This window comes from Giraffa tippelskirchi, chromosome 7 (genome assembly GCF_054371585.1).
Source record: "Giraffa tippelskirchi isolate mGirTip1 chromosome 7, T2T-mGirTip1v1.2.pri, whole genome shotgun sequence".
Taxonomy (NCBI): Eukaryota; Metazoa; Chordata; class Mammalia; order Artiodactyla; family Giraffidae; genus Giraffa; species Giraffa tippelskirchi.
Window position 1 is genome coordinate 32,118,009 of NC_137281.1, and position 20,340 is coordinate 32,138,348.

The window sequence follows — 20,340 nt, forward strand, 5'->3', positions numbered from 1 at the left end:
AATGGAAATGCATCTACATATGAAGGACTGTAATGAAGGTTTTTAAATAACATAGTAATAAAATGAAGCCAAGTTTAGAGGTAGTGAACAGCTAAGTCCTTGATATGACTACTTTTCCCCTTTACATCGTTGTGAAGCAAATAAATGAAAGAAAAAATTAAATTGAAAAAAATTAGAGTACACTTTTATAAAAAGTGTCTTCAATTAAGCACCATCAATTATCTTAATGCTGAAAGTCAAAAGCTATTTTCTCTTTTTTAATATCAAGAACAAGGTACAGGTGTGTACCATAATTTCTTATACTAAAAATTGTATTTGAGATTCTTGTTAGTATAGTAAGATAGGAGAAAATTCATATAGGCATTAACCCTATAAGTATCCCTCTAAGCACTGCTATTAGCTACATCCACTAACTTTTGATTGACTGCATTTTCACTTATGTTGTCTCATTTTTTTTTTTAATTTTCCTTTTGATCTCTTTATTAAGTCATTGGTTATTGAGGAATGCATTGTTTAATTTCCACATATTTGTGAGTTTCCTCCAGTTGTTTTCTATTATTGATATCTGATTTCATTCCATTATGGTCAGAGGATGCATTTTGTATTATTTGCATCCTTTTAAATTTATGGAGGTTCATTTCATGGCCTGGCCTATGATACATAATGCAGAATGCTCCATGTGTACTTGAGAAGAATATTTATTCTGTTGTTTTTGGGTGGAGTATTCTATTAATATGTTAGGTATAGTGGATTCATACTGTTCAAATCTTCTATTGCTTATTTATTTCTGACTAGTTGTTTTATCCATTACTGAAAGTATAATATTGGGATACCAAATCATTACTTTTGAAATCTTAGTTATTATATGCTCAACAATATGTTATGTATGCACAGTTTTATACAGTTGCTAGAATCAAAATTCTACACTTATTAAGAAAATACATTTTCTTAAATAAATTAAGATTTGAGACAGAAAAAAAAAAGTTAAGAAAAGAGAGTTAAGAAAAAAAAAGAAAAGAGAAAAACTATGCATTTATACTGTCTTCTATAACTACATAATTACTTCTCCTGATGCTCTTTGTTTTTAGTGTGGAGTTGAATTACCATCTGGGGTTATTTGTTATTTGCTTTCAGTCTGAAGAACTTCCTTTCTTGTTTCTTTTAAGACATGTCTTCTGGTGACAAATTCCCTCAATTTTTTGTTTATCTGGGAATATCTCTATTTCATTTTTTTTGAAAGACAGTTTTGCTGAATATATGATTCTGGGTTGAAAGTTTTTGATTTGAGCATTTTAAATGTGCTAGCCTTCTTTCTTCTTGAGTCCACTGTTTCTATAAAAAATCAGTTGTTAATCTTATCGAGGTTCCCTTGAAAGTGATGAGTCAACTTTCTCTTGCTTTCAGAATATTCTTCTTGTCTTTTATTTTCAGTATTTTTTTCTGTCTCTTTGTGAGTGTCTTTGTGTTTACCTTGATTTTTGTTGTTTTCTCAATGTGGAAACTAATGTTTCCAAAAAGTTTTGAAGTTTTTCAGTCGTATTTTTTCTTTTCCTTTCTTTTTCTCCTCGTATTTTCATTGCAGGTATATTGGTGCACTTAATGTTGTCCCATATATTTCTAGGGCTCTATTCATTTTTCTTTTTTCTCTATATACTTCAGTTTGCAAAATTTCTATTGATCTAGCTCCAAGTTCACTAATGCTTTCTTTTGCCAATTCAGATTTACAGTTTAGCTATTGTAATTTTTCATTTAATTACTGTACTTTTCAACTCCATATCTTCCATTAAGTTCTTTTTCAAAAATAATGTCTATCTCTTTATTTATATTCTCTATGATATGAGATTGTCATCATGCCTCCATTTCTTTCTTTAATGGTTTACTGTAGTTCATTGAACACATTCACAATGGTTTCTTAGAAGTCTTTGTTTAACTTGATTTTTGTTTGCTCTCATGGAGCAAACCTGCTCCCACCTGCTTCCCACGTCCCATCCCCACCCCCAGTTTATGGGTCATGCTTTCTTGTTTCTTTCAATGTCTTATAAGCTTTTGTTGAAAACTGGACGTTTTTTAGAGAATATATTATAGTAATTCTGGATATTGACCCTTCAGACAAGGCATGTTATTGTAATTTGTTCATTTATTTGTTTAGTAACTGGCTGGATTATCTGAGCGAAGTCTGTTTTCCCTCTACAATGTTAAGCCTCTGATGTTTCACCTCAGGGGATCCCAGCCTTGGGTTTGTCCACAGTCACCAGCAATGGCAGTGGTTTTGGCAGAGCTCTCTCTTTCCTTGACTACACCCAAGTTGTTAAACTTCACTAGTTGCCAGATGCTTTCTGTACTGTTTTTAATTCAGAAATCATCTAAATTGTTCTATAGACTAATCCAACCCAATCTGGGCTCCTTCAGAAGGGTATTTCCCTCAGTGTTTCAGAATTGTTCTGACCCAGGCAGGCTCCTCTCCAGCTCTTTTCTGGTTTCTAGGCTCCTAGGTTTCTCTACTTCTCAACTGAGGCAAAACATTGAGCCACTGGCTTTGAAGCTGAGTTGGAGACTATGCTGCTTTTCTCTGAGTGATACCTCTACTTTAGGAGCTGGGCACTTGACATGAGGGCACAGTAGCCTCAAGTCTTTTTGGCTTGGCTCTCCCAGTGTGAAACCACTGTCATAATTCAGGGCAAGCACAACTGAAGCCCTGTATTCCCCATGAAGTCTTGCCAAGGTAGAGCCTCTGCTGCACAAGCAGAGGCAGCAAGGAAGAAAGGAACCCTGCCTTGTCCACACTGACTCAGAATCTAGTCTGTCAATAGGTAGCTAGGAGCAGGGTGAGAACTGGTGACACTCTGCCCTGCAACTGCTTGCTGTGGCAGGGAGGAAGCTCTGTGTTCTTGGCTGAACCAGTTTGGAGTACAGCTTCCACCTCACAGAGCTGAGAGAAGGGATGAATAAGCTAGCTACCAGGTTCTGGTTGAAACACCCTACTCAAGTCATTCCTACCAGGCTATACTACGTTTCCTGAATAAATGTTTCTCTATTTGGTGCCCTTCTCCAGAACTATTTCCAGAGATGTTAGTTTGCTTAAATTTTACTTTATAAATTTTATAAACTGTAATTCCAGTTCCACTGTGGAATTACCCACATTATCATGCTCCTCATATGTATCTCTGTGTTGAGATATATTCTTATAAGTAAAAAAAAAAGAAGTTTAGAGGGTGACTGAAATTAAATCCAACATATAAAAGTTATGTTTTATACACTAGCAACAATGAGATGAAAATATAATATTAAAAAGGTAATAAGTACTAAAGCAACTATACATATACAATACGTGTAATGAAATATGTAAAATCTCTTGCAGCTAAAATAAAAACATTTTAACATATATTAAATTAAAAAAAACACAGTCTTGATATAGAAGACTAAAGTTTTCAATTCTCTTAATTTATTTACATCTTAACATAATTTTAAGTAAAACTCTTACAGGAAAGTTCATGGAACTTGGTAATCTATTCTGCATTTGTCAGAGATTAGCAAATGAGCAAGAATAACTGAAATATTCCTAAAGAAGAACATAACGGGGGGGGGAAACAAACATCATGATTTATCATAAATTTTTCATGCATAGAAAGCATAGTATTGATACAAGTTTAGAAAAACAGAGCACTGGAACATAACAGAGAGCCTAAAAGGATGAAGATACACAAAATTTTGATTTGTGAGAACTGAGAATTGAATGTCAGTGGGTAAGAGAGAAATTACTCCACAATTAACCTTGGGAAAAATCAATGATCAGTACAGAAAAATATTGATACCATACAATTGCTTAAATGTGAAAGGCAACATTATGAAAAGTAATTTTTATGTAATTAATAATTTAAAAAATAAGGTTAAATTACTAATCATTAAAGAGACTGATGAAATTGACTACATTGAGATTAAAATTTTAATAAAATGAAAATGCATCATATGTTTTAAAGAAATAAGGCAGAACTTTATTGAACATATTTGCAACATGCAATTTAAAAGAAATATGTGTTTCAAATACCTGAATTTGAAGTATGTGAAACTGCTAATATTCAATGGGTTTTTTGGGGTGTAAAATAATGACAGTTCAATGTGGCCTAATAAAATAATTAATAATAAATGTAAATACCAACTGAAAATATGGTAAAAATATTAATAGGCAAATAGGCAATTGACTTTGCCTGGAGGTAGCAGGTGAAAGTTATCATAAATGACCCATGGATTTCCTTTACTTAGTCAATAATTTTATTTATATAAAAAGGGAGCAACATATGCAGATACCAGGAATAGTAAAAGACAAAAATAAGTATGAGTTAGGTCTAAGACCCATCAATGCTTTTCTAAGTAATAAAGGAGATAGCTTTGTTCTGCAATGAATAATACTCCTGCTGCAGTTTCTAAATTATCATTATAGATTGTTTAAAGAGAGACTATGCAAAGATAGTTTTTCATATAAATAATGTTAACCACAAAAAGACAAAGCCTCCATTGTAATTTTATTAATTGCATCTTGAAGAACAATTCCCATCTTCTGTTTTGAACTATGGTATATGAAATCATCCACAAGTATCCCTTGTACTAATTAACTGTACTCAAACTTGTCTCACACTTTCTGGAAATGTAACACACACAGCTATATATTTGGTATCTGTTTTGAGATAATGTTCTCCTGCTTTTAGCTTACTGGCATTTCCTTCTATGTCATGGAAATAAAGATTACTAGATCATTTGGAATATCACTGCTTACTTCCACTAGAGACCTCTTTTCACTTTTCAAATTACTAAATAATGAGGCACAATCAGAAATAACTTAGAAAAAAAATGTTAACTCAGAGTTTTTTCCTCTTTAACTGCTTACTATCAAGACACTGTAGGTCTGCATATATCTCAAACAAAGCAAAGCCAAATATAATTTATACATTTATTTTAGGGAATGTCTGTCACATTTTTTGAATTCTGGTATTGGCTTGCCTGGTGGCTCAGATGGTAAAGAATCCGCCCGCAACGTAGGAAACCTGGGTTCGTTCCCTTGAGGAGGGCATGGCAACCCACTCCACTACTCTTGCCTGGAGAATCCCCATGGACAGAGGAGCCTGGTGGGCTACAGTGCATGGGGTTGCAAAGAGTCGGACACGACTGAGCGACTAAGCACAGCATAGCACAGCACATTGTACTATATGGTACAGAAGGTTGAACACATTCACATAAAAGTAATTTGAGTGGAATATCTGTTCATGTATTTGAGTATTCTGGAAATCACTGGGACATTTATGACCAGGAACTGTACAATAATGGTTTGGAATGTCCGCCTTAAAATGCAACAATGAGGCAGACAAATGTTCTGGGGTCTGAAAACTTGCCAATATTTGAAAAAATCCCACTGAAATAATCATTTTGCCCAAATAGTACTGCACACATTAATCAAAGTAACATTTATTTGTTTTTGGCTTGAATATCAGTATGAAATAATCAGTGTTCCCATCTGAATAGCCCTATGTCTTTCATTAATTGAAATGAGAAAACAGACTAATTATACACATACACACACACACACACACATATAGCTACAGTTCATGACATAGGGATGAATGACAACAAAAAGTTGGGGGGTGAAATTCATTTTGAGAGTGAAATTTGAGATTCATAGAGCTACCATGGGACCAATCACTTCTCACTAGTCAATTCTACTTTGAACTGAAGTATGCCCTTAAGTGTCCTTAAGTGTTGCTCCAGATAAACAGTATACATTTCCATATAATTTATACATGAAAAATGGATCACCTGCTCCTGTGATTTCTCATTTAATTCTTATTTGTGTAACCACTACAGGTCTTCTCTACAGAATTTTAAAATATGTGGCATATCTCCTCCAACTGGCAGTCAATTGGACTTTTGTTGTATCTTCATGTAAATGCTCTAGAGCATAAATGACTCTTTTTATATTAATAGGTACCTGTGGGAATCAAGTGTATTGTTTTGTATGCCATACTGTCATAAAGTCTATCTGCAACACAAAGCTTTTCAAATATGGCTTTCAAATGTGGTGAAATTATAGTCTAGTTTGCATTATCAGGATAAAGAACATTAAACATATCTATGCGGACTTCGGGTAATTTGTGTTCTATAAAAGGACACTTGAAGATTATTTTTGCAAGAGAAATCCTTTGCATTTACAAGGTGAGGGCAAAACTCCATTAGTTTATCCTGAGGCCATGGTCACTGAACCTGTTAGGGTGTGTATGGTCCATGCCAATTGGGAAAATGGGAAGAGGGAAGAAGGAGAGAGCATGAGTGGTTCAGTGGAGTTGGGATTGTCATGAGGATTGCAGAGGATTTATGAACTAGAAAAACAAGTGGTGTTCGGGCAGCCATTTTGAAATGATGCAAACTATTTTAATTTTCATTTTTCCAGATAATTCCCTCAGCATTTTGGCAAAGCATAATGGATTCAACCGCCAGAAGCAAGAAGTCTATCTTTTACCAATCATAATCAGTGATAGTGGGAATCCTCCTCTGAGCAGCACTAGCACCCTGACCATCCGGGTCTGTGGCTGTAGCAGTGATGGCGTTGTCCAGTCTTGCAATGTTGAAGCTTATGTACTTCCGATTGGACTCAGTATGGGCGCCTTAATCGCCATATTAGCATGCATTATTTTGCTGCTAGGTATGTACTTTCTTCATAGCCTAATGGTCACCATTTTTCTGGTTCATAAATGACTGTAAATAAGGACAGAAACCCCTAACTCGACCTAGAAAATCCTAGTCAACATTCTTCAGAAGAAAAACTGGACGTTTATGTGGTTACAACAGCAGCTGTTATATAAAAAGACCCGCAGAGCTTCTGATGCACACCAGTTTACTTCAAGAGGGGGCTCTCATATGTCCAAAATACTCTTTTATCTAAATAGTGTATGGATTGGGTTGCTGAATCCATCCAATCACAAAATTTGGTGAGATAAGATGAAAGCAAATAAGCAAACAAAAATACCTTTTCCTCAAAATTGCATTGTGTTTCTCAGATAGTTTTCTTGATACCACAATCAAATTAAGATGAAGACTGCAAATTATGAAAATGTTTTTGTAACTTTTCTGCTTAAGAATTCAATTATAAAAATGAGATTAGACAGTAAGAAGACACACAAAAGGGAAGTTATTCATACGTCTTATCCTGCCCTTGGAAAAAGGTTATGTCAGTTACTGCCTTCCTGGTTACATCAGTTCTGCTCACCCAGTATCTTGTACTGAGCATCATTTCCTTCCATATTTGATGCCATTAGCCCAAGTTTGATTTGGCTGATCTGGCTAGTTTTTTTTTTTTTTTTTCTTTTTTTTATGCATTCCTCTCCCTTTCCCCACCTTTAATTCTACTTTACCAGGTAGAGGAAAGCTAGCCATTTCACACAAGAGAAGAAGTTGCCCATTCAAAGCTGACATTCACCTTAATATAGCACTTTGTCTGTGAATGAACATTATTTTATTGGAAACAGTCTTGAAGAACTGATTAGGAAAACACAAAACACACTCGATATAATCTATTCAGCTCCTTTTTCTTTATAGAAGAGAGGCATGGAGTCAAAAAATATTGAATGACTTGCCCACGACACACAGCAAGTTAATCATGCCATCTGTGCTGTTTCCCATTTTGTGTTATTCACTCCAGAGCTGCCAGTGGTATTAAGTGTAGCCTTCACCGTGGATAGATGCAAACTGGTTATTTTAACCCAGCTTCTTCATCACCATTCAATAAATAGAAGCAGCCTAGAATAATATTCACTCAAAATTCAGTGCCCATACTTCAGAAAGGGGTTTCACTTAATTCCCAAATGAATGCATAAAAGTTACATGTTCATAAATCTTTAAACAATGCCCCTTGCTCAACATACACGATGTGTTACTTGTGAAATTATATGTCTGTCTGGCTAATTGTTATTTTGTGTTTTTCCTACAGTCATCGTGGTGCTGTTTGTAACTCTGCGGCGACACAAAAACGAGCCGCTCATCATCAAAGACGATGAAGACGTGAGAGAAAACATCATTCGCTATGATGACGAAGGAGGAGGGGAGGAAGACACAGAGGCTTTTGACATTGCAACTTTACAAAACCCAGATGGAATTAATGGATTCTTACCCCGTAAAGATATTAAACCAGATTTGCAGTTTATGCCAAGGCAAGGACTTGCGCCAGTTCCGAACGGTGTTGATGTGGATGAATTTATAAACGTGCGGCTACACGAGGCAGATAACGACCCCACAGCCCCGCCATATGACTCCATTCAGATTTATGGCTATGAAGGCCGAGGGTCCGTGGCCGGCTCCCTCAGCTCCTTGGAGTCCACCACCTCAGACTCGGACCAGAATTTTGACTACCTCAGTGACTGGGGTCCCCGCTTTAAGAGACTGGGCGAACTCTACTCTGTCGGTGAAAGTGACAAAGAAACTTGACAGTGGATTATAATAAATAAATCAAAGGGAACTGAGCATTCTGTAATATTCTAGGGTCACTCCCCTTAGATACAACCAATGTGGCTATTTGTTTTAGAGGCAAGTTTAGCACCAATCATCTATAAACTCAACTACATTTTACTGTTGAACCAAAAAGTTAATAATAAAAATAAAAAAGTATATGTTAGGAGGTTATAAATCTTGTGGAGTGTGAATTAAAGTATGTGGAGTGTCTAGAAGTCTTTGGATATTTCATATTTACCTGACCACCAGAGACAAAGATTGGGATCCTGGCTCCTCCTTAGAGGAATGGCATATAAAGAGGAAAAAATCAAAATTAAAAGGTGCTTTCTTAGAAAAATGGACCTGCAAGAAATTTGCTACTGATATGTGTCTTCTGCGAGGATTTTTATAAATGCAAATGGTTTTCTCCCCTTCACCTGTAAGGATCCCGCCACTAATGATAAAGCAATACTTGGTCTGCTGTACATTCTGACTTTTTGGAGTTTTGGGAGGCCTCCTAGATTATATGGTACGCTGACCACACATTGTACATAATTGTTGGCCCCACTCATCAGAGATGGAATAGCATCTTTAAAGATTGTGTCGAGCCTTAAAATATTCATATTTGTAATCCATTCCAGGGTGGGGACTGCCAGCTCAGTGGTGGGAGGAGAGAAATCTCATTCGAATTGGCCTGTTCTCTGGAACCAGGATTACTCTTTCCTTCCAGTTCACCTTCTCCCACAAGGACACAAAGAGAAACTGTGTCACACAGTGGACTACATAAGAGGCAGATGGTTTTACTGCTAGCGCGTGAATTTATTTGTTTAATCCTCGAAATAAATATTTTATTGATGTCCATTAATGCTTTTATTTATTAAGGTTGATAATTTATAGATTAAGGGACTATATGAAAAAAACTAAATTATATCCATTAATAATCCTTTAGATTGTTTTATATAAATATATATACAATGAATGTTTAATACATGTACATTTTGATGAGATGAGTATGGCAGGCAATATTATCAAAGGGAAGCTAATAGTCTCTTTAGAGTAGAAAGTGTTATTGTGACTGGTGATGGCAGGAGCAGCATTTTCCCAGAGAAACTTTTGGACTGTTTTCTATTTTGTTCATAATCCTAGTATTTGGTGTTTTTACAACAAGCACAAACATCTGAAAGTATATTGATTCATGTGAATATTAAAACTCTAGACTTTTAGATATCTACATAATGCCCTGCCCAATAAACATGCTTCAAGTTGACCCTACTGTTTTAGAGCAGGAACTGATTTGTACATAATTTTACTGCTTCTGTTTTTAGCACTTCTCTCCCTGATCTTCATGATGATGCACAGAACGTCTTAGACTCCAAAACAGAACTGCACTAGAAGATGTGAGCATATTCAATTTGTAATGCAAACCTGCCATTTAGGAGTAGAAAATGTATGATAAAACTCAAGTACTACATGCAGATCATTTTAATTTTCTACTTTGCTTTAATGCAATATTGTTTATTTACTCCATGTATTGTATTCAGAGAAACTCCTGTATTGTTTCCTACTTTGTGAAATATATTTTTATAAATACCTTTGTTGTCATCACTTTTTTTTTTCCAATCAGTTGGAGATTGATTAACAGAGTCATCAACTCTAACTAGAATTCTAGAATGTTCAACAAAACCATCCCATGGATCACGTTTTATTTTAAGGGTCTTTATTATAAAGAACCAGAGATGAGAAGTGGCTTGGTGATGATCACACAGGAAGATACCAACAGGGACATTAAAGGAACATGGGAAGGAACATGGTATATGTTAAGGCTAGTTCAGCTCTGCTAGTTGGAGTCCTCCTGGAAACAAGTGCTAAAGTGGAGTTAGGAATAAAAGGTAAAGGAAACAGGATTGTGCGGGGAACTTTTTCAGACAAGGATGCAGATTTTATTTATTTATTTATTTTTTTCACATATTGTAAAAGTTTTATTTTTGGAAACAATTAGATTTTAAAACATCAAAGTGAAGAGATTAGGAAGCAGGATTTGGCAAGAGAACCTTAGACTGCAATGCAGACCTGACAAACTTTTGCCAGACAAATAGGGAGTTCTGAGGAGGTCCTGTGAGAGGAATCTCTCATTGGGCAAAAACAGCCTGCAGTTCCCCTGCCACCTCAGTCATTGGCTTGGGGTTGCCTGAGAAAAGCAGGGCTTTAGCTGGAAATCCAAAGGCATCAAATTCTGGATTGACTACATGGTGATTTAAAATGTTTAAATAGGGCTTCCCTGGTGGCTCAAATGGTAAAGAATCTGCCTGCAATATGGGAGACCTGGGTTCAATCCCTGGGTTGGGAAGATCCCCTGGAGGAGGGCATGGCAACCCACTCCAGTATTCTTGTCTGGAGAATCCCACGGACAGAGAAGCCTGGCAGGCTACATTCCATGAGGTCGCAAAGAGTTGGACATGACTGAGCAACTAAAATGTTTAAATATTACACTTAGAATTTACAACATCCCAGTGCTCAGCAACTTAACCAACCCCTTACTGAGTTTCTTTGCCTGAGAATAGTTTATCTTTAACACTTATCACTTTGACTATTGAACTCTTTTTCTTGAGGTCAAAATGATGACCTAAAGTGACTTTCAAATACACTAGGACTTGGCACAGTGACTAAAACAAATACTTTGTAAATGTAGATCATTAATAGTAGTTATAGTAGTAACCAAAATTAATGTTCTGATGGTGTCACACATTCTAATCCAAGGTGAGATTACTACTTCAGTTATCTCTTGCATACTAGACTCATTTCTAGTGTACTTTTCAGTGGAATGGCATAGGTTACAGGTATATAAATGTGTCTAACAAAAATTACACTATTTTTCAGGAATATAATATCCATATCCTCCGATCTTGCCAATAAATAAGACAATCTTCATAGGGTGATTTTCGTGGGCAGAAGATAATGTTTGGTATACAGGTTGTTCAATCTTATCTCAAAATTTACTTTGTCCAAGAAGAGAGAAAGAAAATGTGGTTTTATTGTTGATTTTCTTTGCCACTATTATGCTGACACTTTGTGCTTAAAAGCCCATTTAAGGTTTTATAATATGGAATCAAGTAAATTATACCATATTCACATAAGGCTGAACTACACTTTTAGAGTGGCCCAAATTTAAATAAGTATGGGCTTCCAGGGTGGCTCAGTGGTAAAGTATCCATCTGACAATTCAAGAGAGGTGGGTTCTATCCCTGGGTTGGGAATATCCCCTGGAGGAGGAAATGGCAACCCAGTCTAGTATTTTTGCCTGGGAAATCCCATGGACAAAGGAGCCTGGCAGGCTACAGTCCATGGGGTCTCAAAGAGTCAAACATGACTGAGAGAGCATGCATGTAACCATGACTTTAAATAAAGATCTGAAGAATATATACACACACTCACACTCCTACATTGACTTAGAGTACTTTTTACTTTAGCAATAGAATTGCTAAAACTTCATACACCAAAGTGACTAGTTTTGTCTCTGGGCATTTTTTGGCACCGCAATACTGTTGGCAAAGAGCTGACTCACTGGAAAAACCCTGATGCTAGAAAAGATTAAGGACAGAAGGAGAAGGAGGCAACAGAGGATGAGATGGTTGGATGGCACCACCAACTCAAAGGACATGAGTTTGAACAAACTATGGGAGATGGTGAAGGATAGGGAAGCCTGGAGTGATGCAGTTCATGAGGTCACTAAGAATCAGACATGACTTAGCGACCGAACAACAAAGTTTTGTCTCTGTGCATGGTTTTTCTATCACAGCAATACTGACATATGTCTTACATATACATGTGTAGTTATTTTGCAAATGAAATGCTTAGTCTATAGGCATTTTAATGTGTCTATAGATCATTATTATGTTCCAAGCATTAGATTTTTCCCCCCTTTCTTTAAATTTATCCCACCCAAGTGTTCTCTAAATACTAGAGAAGAACCAGTGAGTTGGAGTCAAGTGAGACAAAATTATATCCCTCTGCCTACTTCACAATTCAAGGCTCCTGCCTGGGAACTGAGGCATCCTTGGGTGACTGGACATCACATGGGATCAATTCAGCCTCAACCTTGTTCACTATTTGATCAAATCAAATTGCAGAAATTTCTTTTAAACATCCATACATGTACACTAAAGAGTATTGAGGCAATTCTTTATAATAATATTTTATGAGTACTGTAATAAGACTTAAAAGTTTATATTAATCATAGAATGGTTAAAACAAGCTAGAAATAAAATCCAAGTGTTAGAATTGCCATTTATTACATTTAAAGTCACTAAGTCATGTCGGACTCTTTGCAAATCCATGGACTATACAGTCCATGGAATTCTCCAGGCCAGAATACTAGAGTGGGTAGCCTTTCCCTTCTTCAGGGGATCTTCCCAATCCAGGGATTGAACCCAGGTCTCCCACATTGTGGGTGGATTCTTTACCAACTGAGCCATAAGGGAAGCCCAAGAATACTGGGGTGGGTAGCAGTGCCATGCAGAATTGTTATTTCTAAGATATAAACTTTACAGTAAAAGTGTCTTGCAGAAGTGTGTGGGTGAGTGTTCATATGTATATAAAATAAAACTTAGATTCACTGACATCACCAGTGAAACAAGAATGCTTAGAAAGAGCCAAATGTGTCTTTGGGAGGGTTTGCTTAATCAGATGCTTAAAGTAAGACAAGTCTCTGCGTGAAACTTGGAAATCTCCTAGGAGCAGCCAGATTCCACACTGAGACCCAACAGAGTTCTGGGCTACGCTGTATTTTGGAGAAGGAAAAGCAGGTGCTGAGAGCTAAGTAGCCAATTACTCTTTATAGCCACATAAGGACTGGAGGCAAGTAGGCCTTTCCAACAAGTTGTATTATGCGATCACTAGCTTTGCAGGGAATCTCACGAATGTATAACCTTCTGATTGCCTTTTTGATTGAAAGTTCCATCTGAGATCAAGGCAGTGCAACCAGTAATAAGATTTCAAAAAATCCCATCGCTGGCACTGTTGGAAAGGCTGAGCATGACTGAAATCCCATCATTGTCAGTCAAAAAATAAGGTAACAGTGGGCATCACTATAAAAGCTATATAAATGCACAATTTAAACATGAATATCAACATCAAAAGACAATATATATATACACACATATATATTTATACACACAGATATCTTCAAGTTTTTAGAAATAAATTTATATTTGCAACTTTTCTTCTCACAATCACATACTACCAAAAACCTGGAGCGGTGGCTTTTTGTTTTTCTGAACCTAACTTTGAAAGAAATTGTACTGAAGGTAAAGGATTTTAAAGGCTGGTTTTTATTTAAGAACAAAATAATGACCGTGATACCTGAAATTAGAATGAAATGCATAATGTTGTGAAGTTGGATTAGATATTTTTTATATTGTGTTTCTGTGGAGACAATAACTGTAGAACATATTTCATAAGAAATGTAGTTTTCAATGTATTTTTAAATTTTCCTCTATTCCAATACTTTGTTTTTTGCTATACAAAGCACCTTTGCAAAGTTACTCAGTTGGCCAAATGGTGCTGCATGTATTATTGTCATTGTAGTTATTGCTCTTTAGGATGATTATTCTATCTGTACCAGGGTTTGTTTTCATTATTTTCTTCTTAGTCAACACACATTTGTATATCACCTGGTGTAATTTTTGTTGTTGTTATTGTTCATCTGATGTACTTTTGACATTAAAGATATTCTAGTCCCAGTATTTTCCACCCAGTGCTAGTATTACAGAGGTCATGCCATTTAAAATCCCCCTGATTTGATGGTCTATCTAAAAGTAAAGAGAAATGTGTCTCCTATGAACACTGAGCATTATGCTGCTCAATAACTGGGCTATGTAGCTGATACAGAAAGATTCTATGAGATGGCATCACCAAATCATTTATTTATAAAAAATTGACAAATTATTTATTTATTTATAAAATTTTATTTATAAAATTTAATTTTAAAATTTTATTTATTTCCTTTATTTATAAAAAAATGAGCTAATGAATCTTATGGTTTTGTAAACAGTTATTTGCATCTAGCTTTAAACTTAGGTTGGTCTGACACTAAAGCCCATGCCTTTCTTTCTTTCTTTTTATTTATTTATTTTATTTTGTATTGGGGTATAGCCGATTAACAAACAATGTACTAGTTTCAGGTGAACAGCAAAGGGACTTGGAGATATATATATATATATATATATGTATCCATTCTCCCCCCAAACTCCCTTCCTATCCATGCTGACACATAACACTGAACAGAGTTCCATGTGCTATACAGTAGGTACTTGTTGGTTACCCATTTTAAATATAGCAGTGTGTACACGCCCATCCCAAACTCCCTAACTACCCTTTCCCTCCATCATTACCCCGGGCAACCACAAATTCGTTTTCTAAGTCTGTGACTCTGTATCTGTTTTGTAAGCAACCTCATTTGTATCATTTTTTTTTATATTCCACACACAAGAGATGTCATATGATATTTCTCCTTCTCTATCTGACTTACTTCCCTTGGTATAACACTCTCTAAGTCCATCCATGTTGCTGCAAATGTAAAGCCCATGACTTTTGACTAAAAAACACTCTCTGTGATTATAACATGAGGCTTGTAATGACAAGAAATAGCAACTGAGCTATACACAGTGATATGGGAAGAACTGATGGGGGAAAAAGCGACTCTAAATGGAAAGTTTACAAGAAGTTTTCAAATAAGATGAGACCCAAAGAATGGTTGCAACAGTAACCAAAGCTTTTCAAAGACCAACACTGAGAGGAGGAAACTATCAAAAGGTCACATTGATAGATTACCGACATCTTTATGGACACTCAAGCTTATAGGACTTCTATGTTTGCCTAAATGGCAGCATGTTTTGGGGACAAGCAAAATGAGGTTCAGTGATGTCTTAAGGGACTTTTCTTGGTTAAATTACACACCTAATAAGTGAAAGAGGCAGGAATCAAACTCTGGTCTTCTAGCTCATTACCAAGACTGGGAAGTTGTGATTTTTGTTCATGCTCCCTCTCTTTTATTTGTAGCAGTTCCTTCTGGGTTGCAAGGCTAGTAGGCATCTGCTGGAGGAACTGGTGTTTGGTTTTCTCTTCCCCAAACTCGAGTTACCTGCCATCATATCATATACATCTTGAGGGGAAGTATTATCTCTCGTAGGTTTCTTTATCATAGATACCCCTATTACTATCTACAGATGACAGAAGAAGGGCTGTCAGAAGGAATAGCACAGTTTTATTGAAAACAAAAGTTTCAACAAATGCAGAGATTCAGACAAGAAAATAAAATGAAAGGTCACTGAGGGTGAATCTGAATTCTTCAGATCTCCTCTGTGCATGCAAAAATACCCAGGGCCACTCTGTGACTCCTCATAAAAATGAGCCAGGGTTTGACAACCGTGGTCTAAGTGAACACAACTGGAGTCACCGGCATCCTTCTCTCCCTAATCTGTGCATTCACTCATTATCATTTCACTAATTTTGTTTTCTGATTTTCTTTAATTCAGCCTCTAAAGTTTGAGAACTATTCCATACTGGTCAAGTCTAATTGTTGCATTAATGAATGGATTATCTAGGCTTAAGGACAGAGCTACAAATAACCATACTGCAAATAAACTTTAAAAAAATATATCTTTCTAAATTCCTTTACAAAATATGTGTTAGATCCTATAATCATAGAGCACTTGCCTTGCCTTTCCAAAACATAGAGTCTAATTGGATAAATTACAGAAACAAATAAATAATAAAACATTGGATTTGTCTATGCTGTGGAAAAGGTGAACAGGCAGTTCTATGAAAGTTCAGAGGAATAAATCTAACCCTGCCAAAGTTCAGTATCCTGCTAGAGACAATGTTACAGCGAGTCTTGAATTGGGAGCATCAATAAGTAAGATCAGGTCAGGTCCAGGCACTTGAAAATGAATTGTGCTGCTGAGATAAATCTCTCAAAGGACTTTACTGCTAGTGCTTTTTACCATATGAAATTCTCCATATGACAAAACTGCTAATATCCCTATTTATTTTACAAATGCATGCCTAAGATTTGCCACTAATATGAGTGCTAAGAATACAGCAGTAAATAGGACGGGGTATGTGAGGGGTATGTTTCTTCAATGACTTGATGGTATAGAAGAAATGTAAGTGAGTAGAAATAAAGAAAGGAAAAAGATGACACACCAGAACATAAAATGGATGGAACACTGAACATTGTCCATAGAATGGATGGAGTGATACTTGAGTTGCTATATGAAGTCACCAAGATAAGAACAAACTACATTAAGGCCTAAGGAAAAGCATGTGTTAGTTTTTCTGCTGCACTAAATCAATGGGCTAGAAATGGTGATGATACATAGACCACAGCAGAAGAGGGTGAGAGTGACAATATGCTGTGGAGAGTTGGGCAGAGACCATATTACACAAGTCCTTTTCAACCAGGATTAGGAGCTCAGATTCACTTTACATCAAAGAGGAGGCAACTGAAAGGATCTAAAGGTAAAGAATGACATGATATGGCTTATATTTTTAAAAGATCACTCTGGTTCTGGCATGGAAATGGGATTATAGGTGACAAAAATGAAAGCAGAAACCCAGATAGGAGATTGGTACAGTGATTCAAGCAAGAGATTATCTTCGCTTTGACTACTGAAGTGGTCAATGGAAAGAAATGGATAGATCCAGACACATTTTGGATATAAAAGTGACAGTATTAGCCATTGTATGGGATGTGCAAAACAAAGAAAAAAAGGATACTTAAAGTGAGCCCTACTGTTTTTGACCTGAATAACTATGTTATGGGTGAGGCCATTTACAGAGAACTGGGATGACTCAGAGATGATCTGGTTTTCAAAGTAGACATCCTGATTCCACTAATCATCCACAACAGAAGGGATGACAGAATGTAGAGCCCTGTAAAAATCCCTACAGGGAGTACATAAAGGACCTTCTGGAAAGTGTTACTATACTTTTATTCTTCTATAGATTAATATCTTCTATATGCATGCTAAGTCATTTCAATCATGTCCAACTCTTTGCGACCCTATGGACTGCAGCCGCCAGTCTCCTCTGTCTATGAGATTCTCCAGGAAAGCATACTGGACTGGCTTGCCGTTTCCTTCTCCAGGATATCTTCCCAACCCAGGGATTGAACCTGCATTTCCAGCATCTCCTGCATTGCCAGGCAGGTTCTTTATCACCAGCGCCACCTGGGAAGCCCCATATATCAATATGCAAATGAAATAATTAGTCTCAAGCAGAGGAAGTCTGGCCAGTCTGATTATTTTATTTTTGTAGCTTTTTAGAAATGGAGAAAAGGAAAATAAAAAGGTTCCATATTAGTGAGTTCACTCTTGGCCAGAGTATGACGGATTCACTGACAAGAAACATTTCTTAATGGCGTGATATCCTGAAATATTTACCTCTGATTATCTTAAAGCAAGGAAAAGGGCACATGTAGCTTTATATTAAAAACATAATCCATTGTCCAGGAAGCATCCACAAGGTGTGTCCTTTTCTTTGGAGTGGATAAGGGAAGAAACATTTTGGTCTTTGTGACTTAGCTATGATTAAAATTATATATGGAAGTGATGGAATTCCAAGTGAGCTATTTCAAATCCTAAAAGATGATGCTGTGAAAGTGCTGCACTCAATATGCCAGCAAATTAGGAAAACTCAGCAGTAGCCACAGGACTGGAAAAAGCCAGTTTTCATTCCAATCCCAAAGAAAGGCAATGCCAAAGAATGCTCAAACTACCGCACAACTGCACTCATCTCACAAGCTAGTAAAGTAATGCTCAAAATTCTCCAAGCCAGGCTTCAGCAATACATGAACCGTGAACTTCCAGATGTTCAAGCTGGTTTTAGAAAAGGCAGAGGAACCAGAGATCAAATTGCCAATATCCGCTGGATCATCAAAAAAGCAAGAGAGTTCCAGAAAAACATCAATTTCTCCTTTATTGACTATGCCAAAGCCTTTGACAGTGTGGATCACAATAAACTGTGGAAAATTCTGAAAGAGATGGGAATACCAGATCATCTGACCTGTCTCTTGAGAAACCTGTATGCAGGTCAGGAAACAACAGTTAGAACTGGACATGGAACAACAGACTGGTTCCAAATAGGAAAAGGAGTACGTCAAGGCTGTATATTGTCACCCTGCTTATTTAACTTATATGCAGAGTACATCATGAGAAACGCTGGGCTGGAAGAAACACAAGCTGGAATCAAGATTGCCGGGAGAAATATCAATAACCTCAGATATGCGGATGACACCACCCTTATGGCAGAAAGTGAAGAAGAACTAAAGAGCCTCTTGATGAAGGTGAAAGAGGAGAGTGAAAAAGTTGGCTTAAAGCTCAACGTTCAGAAAACTAAGATCATGGCATCTGGTCCCATCACTCCATGGGAAATAGATGGGGAAACAGTGGAAACAGTGTCAGACTTTATTTTTTGGGGCTCCAGAATCACTGCTGATGGTGACTGCAGCCATGAAATTAAAAGACGCTTACTTCTTGGAAGGAAGGTTATGGCCAACCTAGATAGCATATTTAAAAGCAGAGACATTACTTTACCAACAAAAGTCCGTCTAGTCAAGGCTATGGTTTTTTCAGTGGTCATGTATGGATGTGAGAGTTGGACGGTGAAGAAAGCTGAGCGCCGAAGAATTGATGCTTTTGAACTGTGGTGTTGGAGAAGACTCTTGAGAGTCCCTTGGACTGCAAGGAGATCCAATCAATCCATCCTAAAGGAGATCAATCCTGGGTGTTCATTGGAAGGTCTGATGTTGAAGCTGAAACTCCAATACTTTGGCCACCTCATGCGAAGGGTTGACTCATTGGAAAAGACCTTAATGCTGGGTAGGATTGGGGGCGGGAGGAGAAGGGGACGACAGAGGATGAGATGGTTGGATGGCATCACCGACTCGATGGACGTGGGTTTGGGTGGACTCCGGGAGTTGGTGATGGACAGGGAGGCCTGGCGTGCTGCAATTCACGGGGTCGCTAAGAGTCGGACACGACTGAGCAACTGAACTGAACTGTAGTACAGAAAAAGTTTGTTCCTCAGCTAGTCCATAGGTGAGAGATAGAATGTACAGGCAAAAATAATATCACTAGTGCAAAGCAGGCAGGCAGGACAGACCCAAAGAGCCTCAAGAAGACACAGTATTGTATCTTAAAACTTCGCAGGGATAAACCAAAAAGTGACAGTTACAGACTCATTTATTTTCCCCATAAAAGATCAGTGGAATCTAATAGTGTATTAATAAGAAATACCTTATTTAACATGGTTCATCCTACAAATATAAAGATAATTTAGTGTTATATTTAATTGTCTATCAAAGACAAAACTATCACTGAACATTTCCATAGATGCATTAGAACAAAAGTCTGAGATTCCACAATTTACTTAATGTTTAAAAAAAGAAAAAATAAAAACAGAAAACTAAATAATACGCAGAGATGGGAACTTCTTCAAGTTATATAATCTACCCACGCTCCATAGCAAATAAAATAGCTAATAGAGAATTTTGAAGTACATTCCCTTAATATGGAGATAAGAAAAGAACCGTTGTCTTCACTCCTTCAGTTCAGTATAATATCAGAGGGCCTGGATACCACCATTATACAAGGAAAATTGCAAACAGAAACTCATTTAAAGACTTATGGAAAAAAGTGAAAAAGTGTCATTAACTGAAGGGAACATTACTACAGACATAGAAAAGTTAACAGAAAAAAATAGACAAACTGTTCATACCAAACAGAGAGTTCAGCTGAGTGATATATCATTGATGAAAGAACTTAAAATGTTAAAGATGTCAATCATTCTAAACATCCCCCTGTTATTTTCATC

At 36.7% G+C, this 20,340-nt stretch overlaps 2 protein-coding genes across 5 annotated transcripts in view; one reads left to right on the top strand and one right to left on the bottom strand.

Annotated features, from left to right (window-relative positions):
• The window catches only part of CDH8 (cadherin 8), a 1,308,359-nt gene extending 1,299,549 nt beyond the window's left edge, over positions 1 to 8,810 (top strand). For all 3 annotated transcript variants that reach the window (XM_081511603.1, XM_081511604.1, XM_081511602.1), the window contains 2 exons: positions 6,437 to 6,688; positions 7,973 to 8,810. In XM_081511603.1, coding sequence (XP_081367729.1) covers positions 6,437 to 6,688; positions 7,973 to 8,466 — 746 coding nt within the window. In that variant the 3' untranslated portion in view covers positions 8,467 to 8,810. The remainder of the gene's footprint in view (positions 1 to 6,436; positions 6,689 to 7,972) is intronic.
• The window catches only part of LOC145514263 (uncharacterized), a 1,003,391-nt gene that overhangs the window by 114,335 nt on the left and 868,716 nt on the right, over positions 1 to 20,340 (bottom strand). The gene's annotated exons all lie outside the window — the stretch shown is intronic.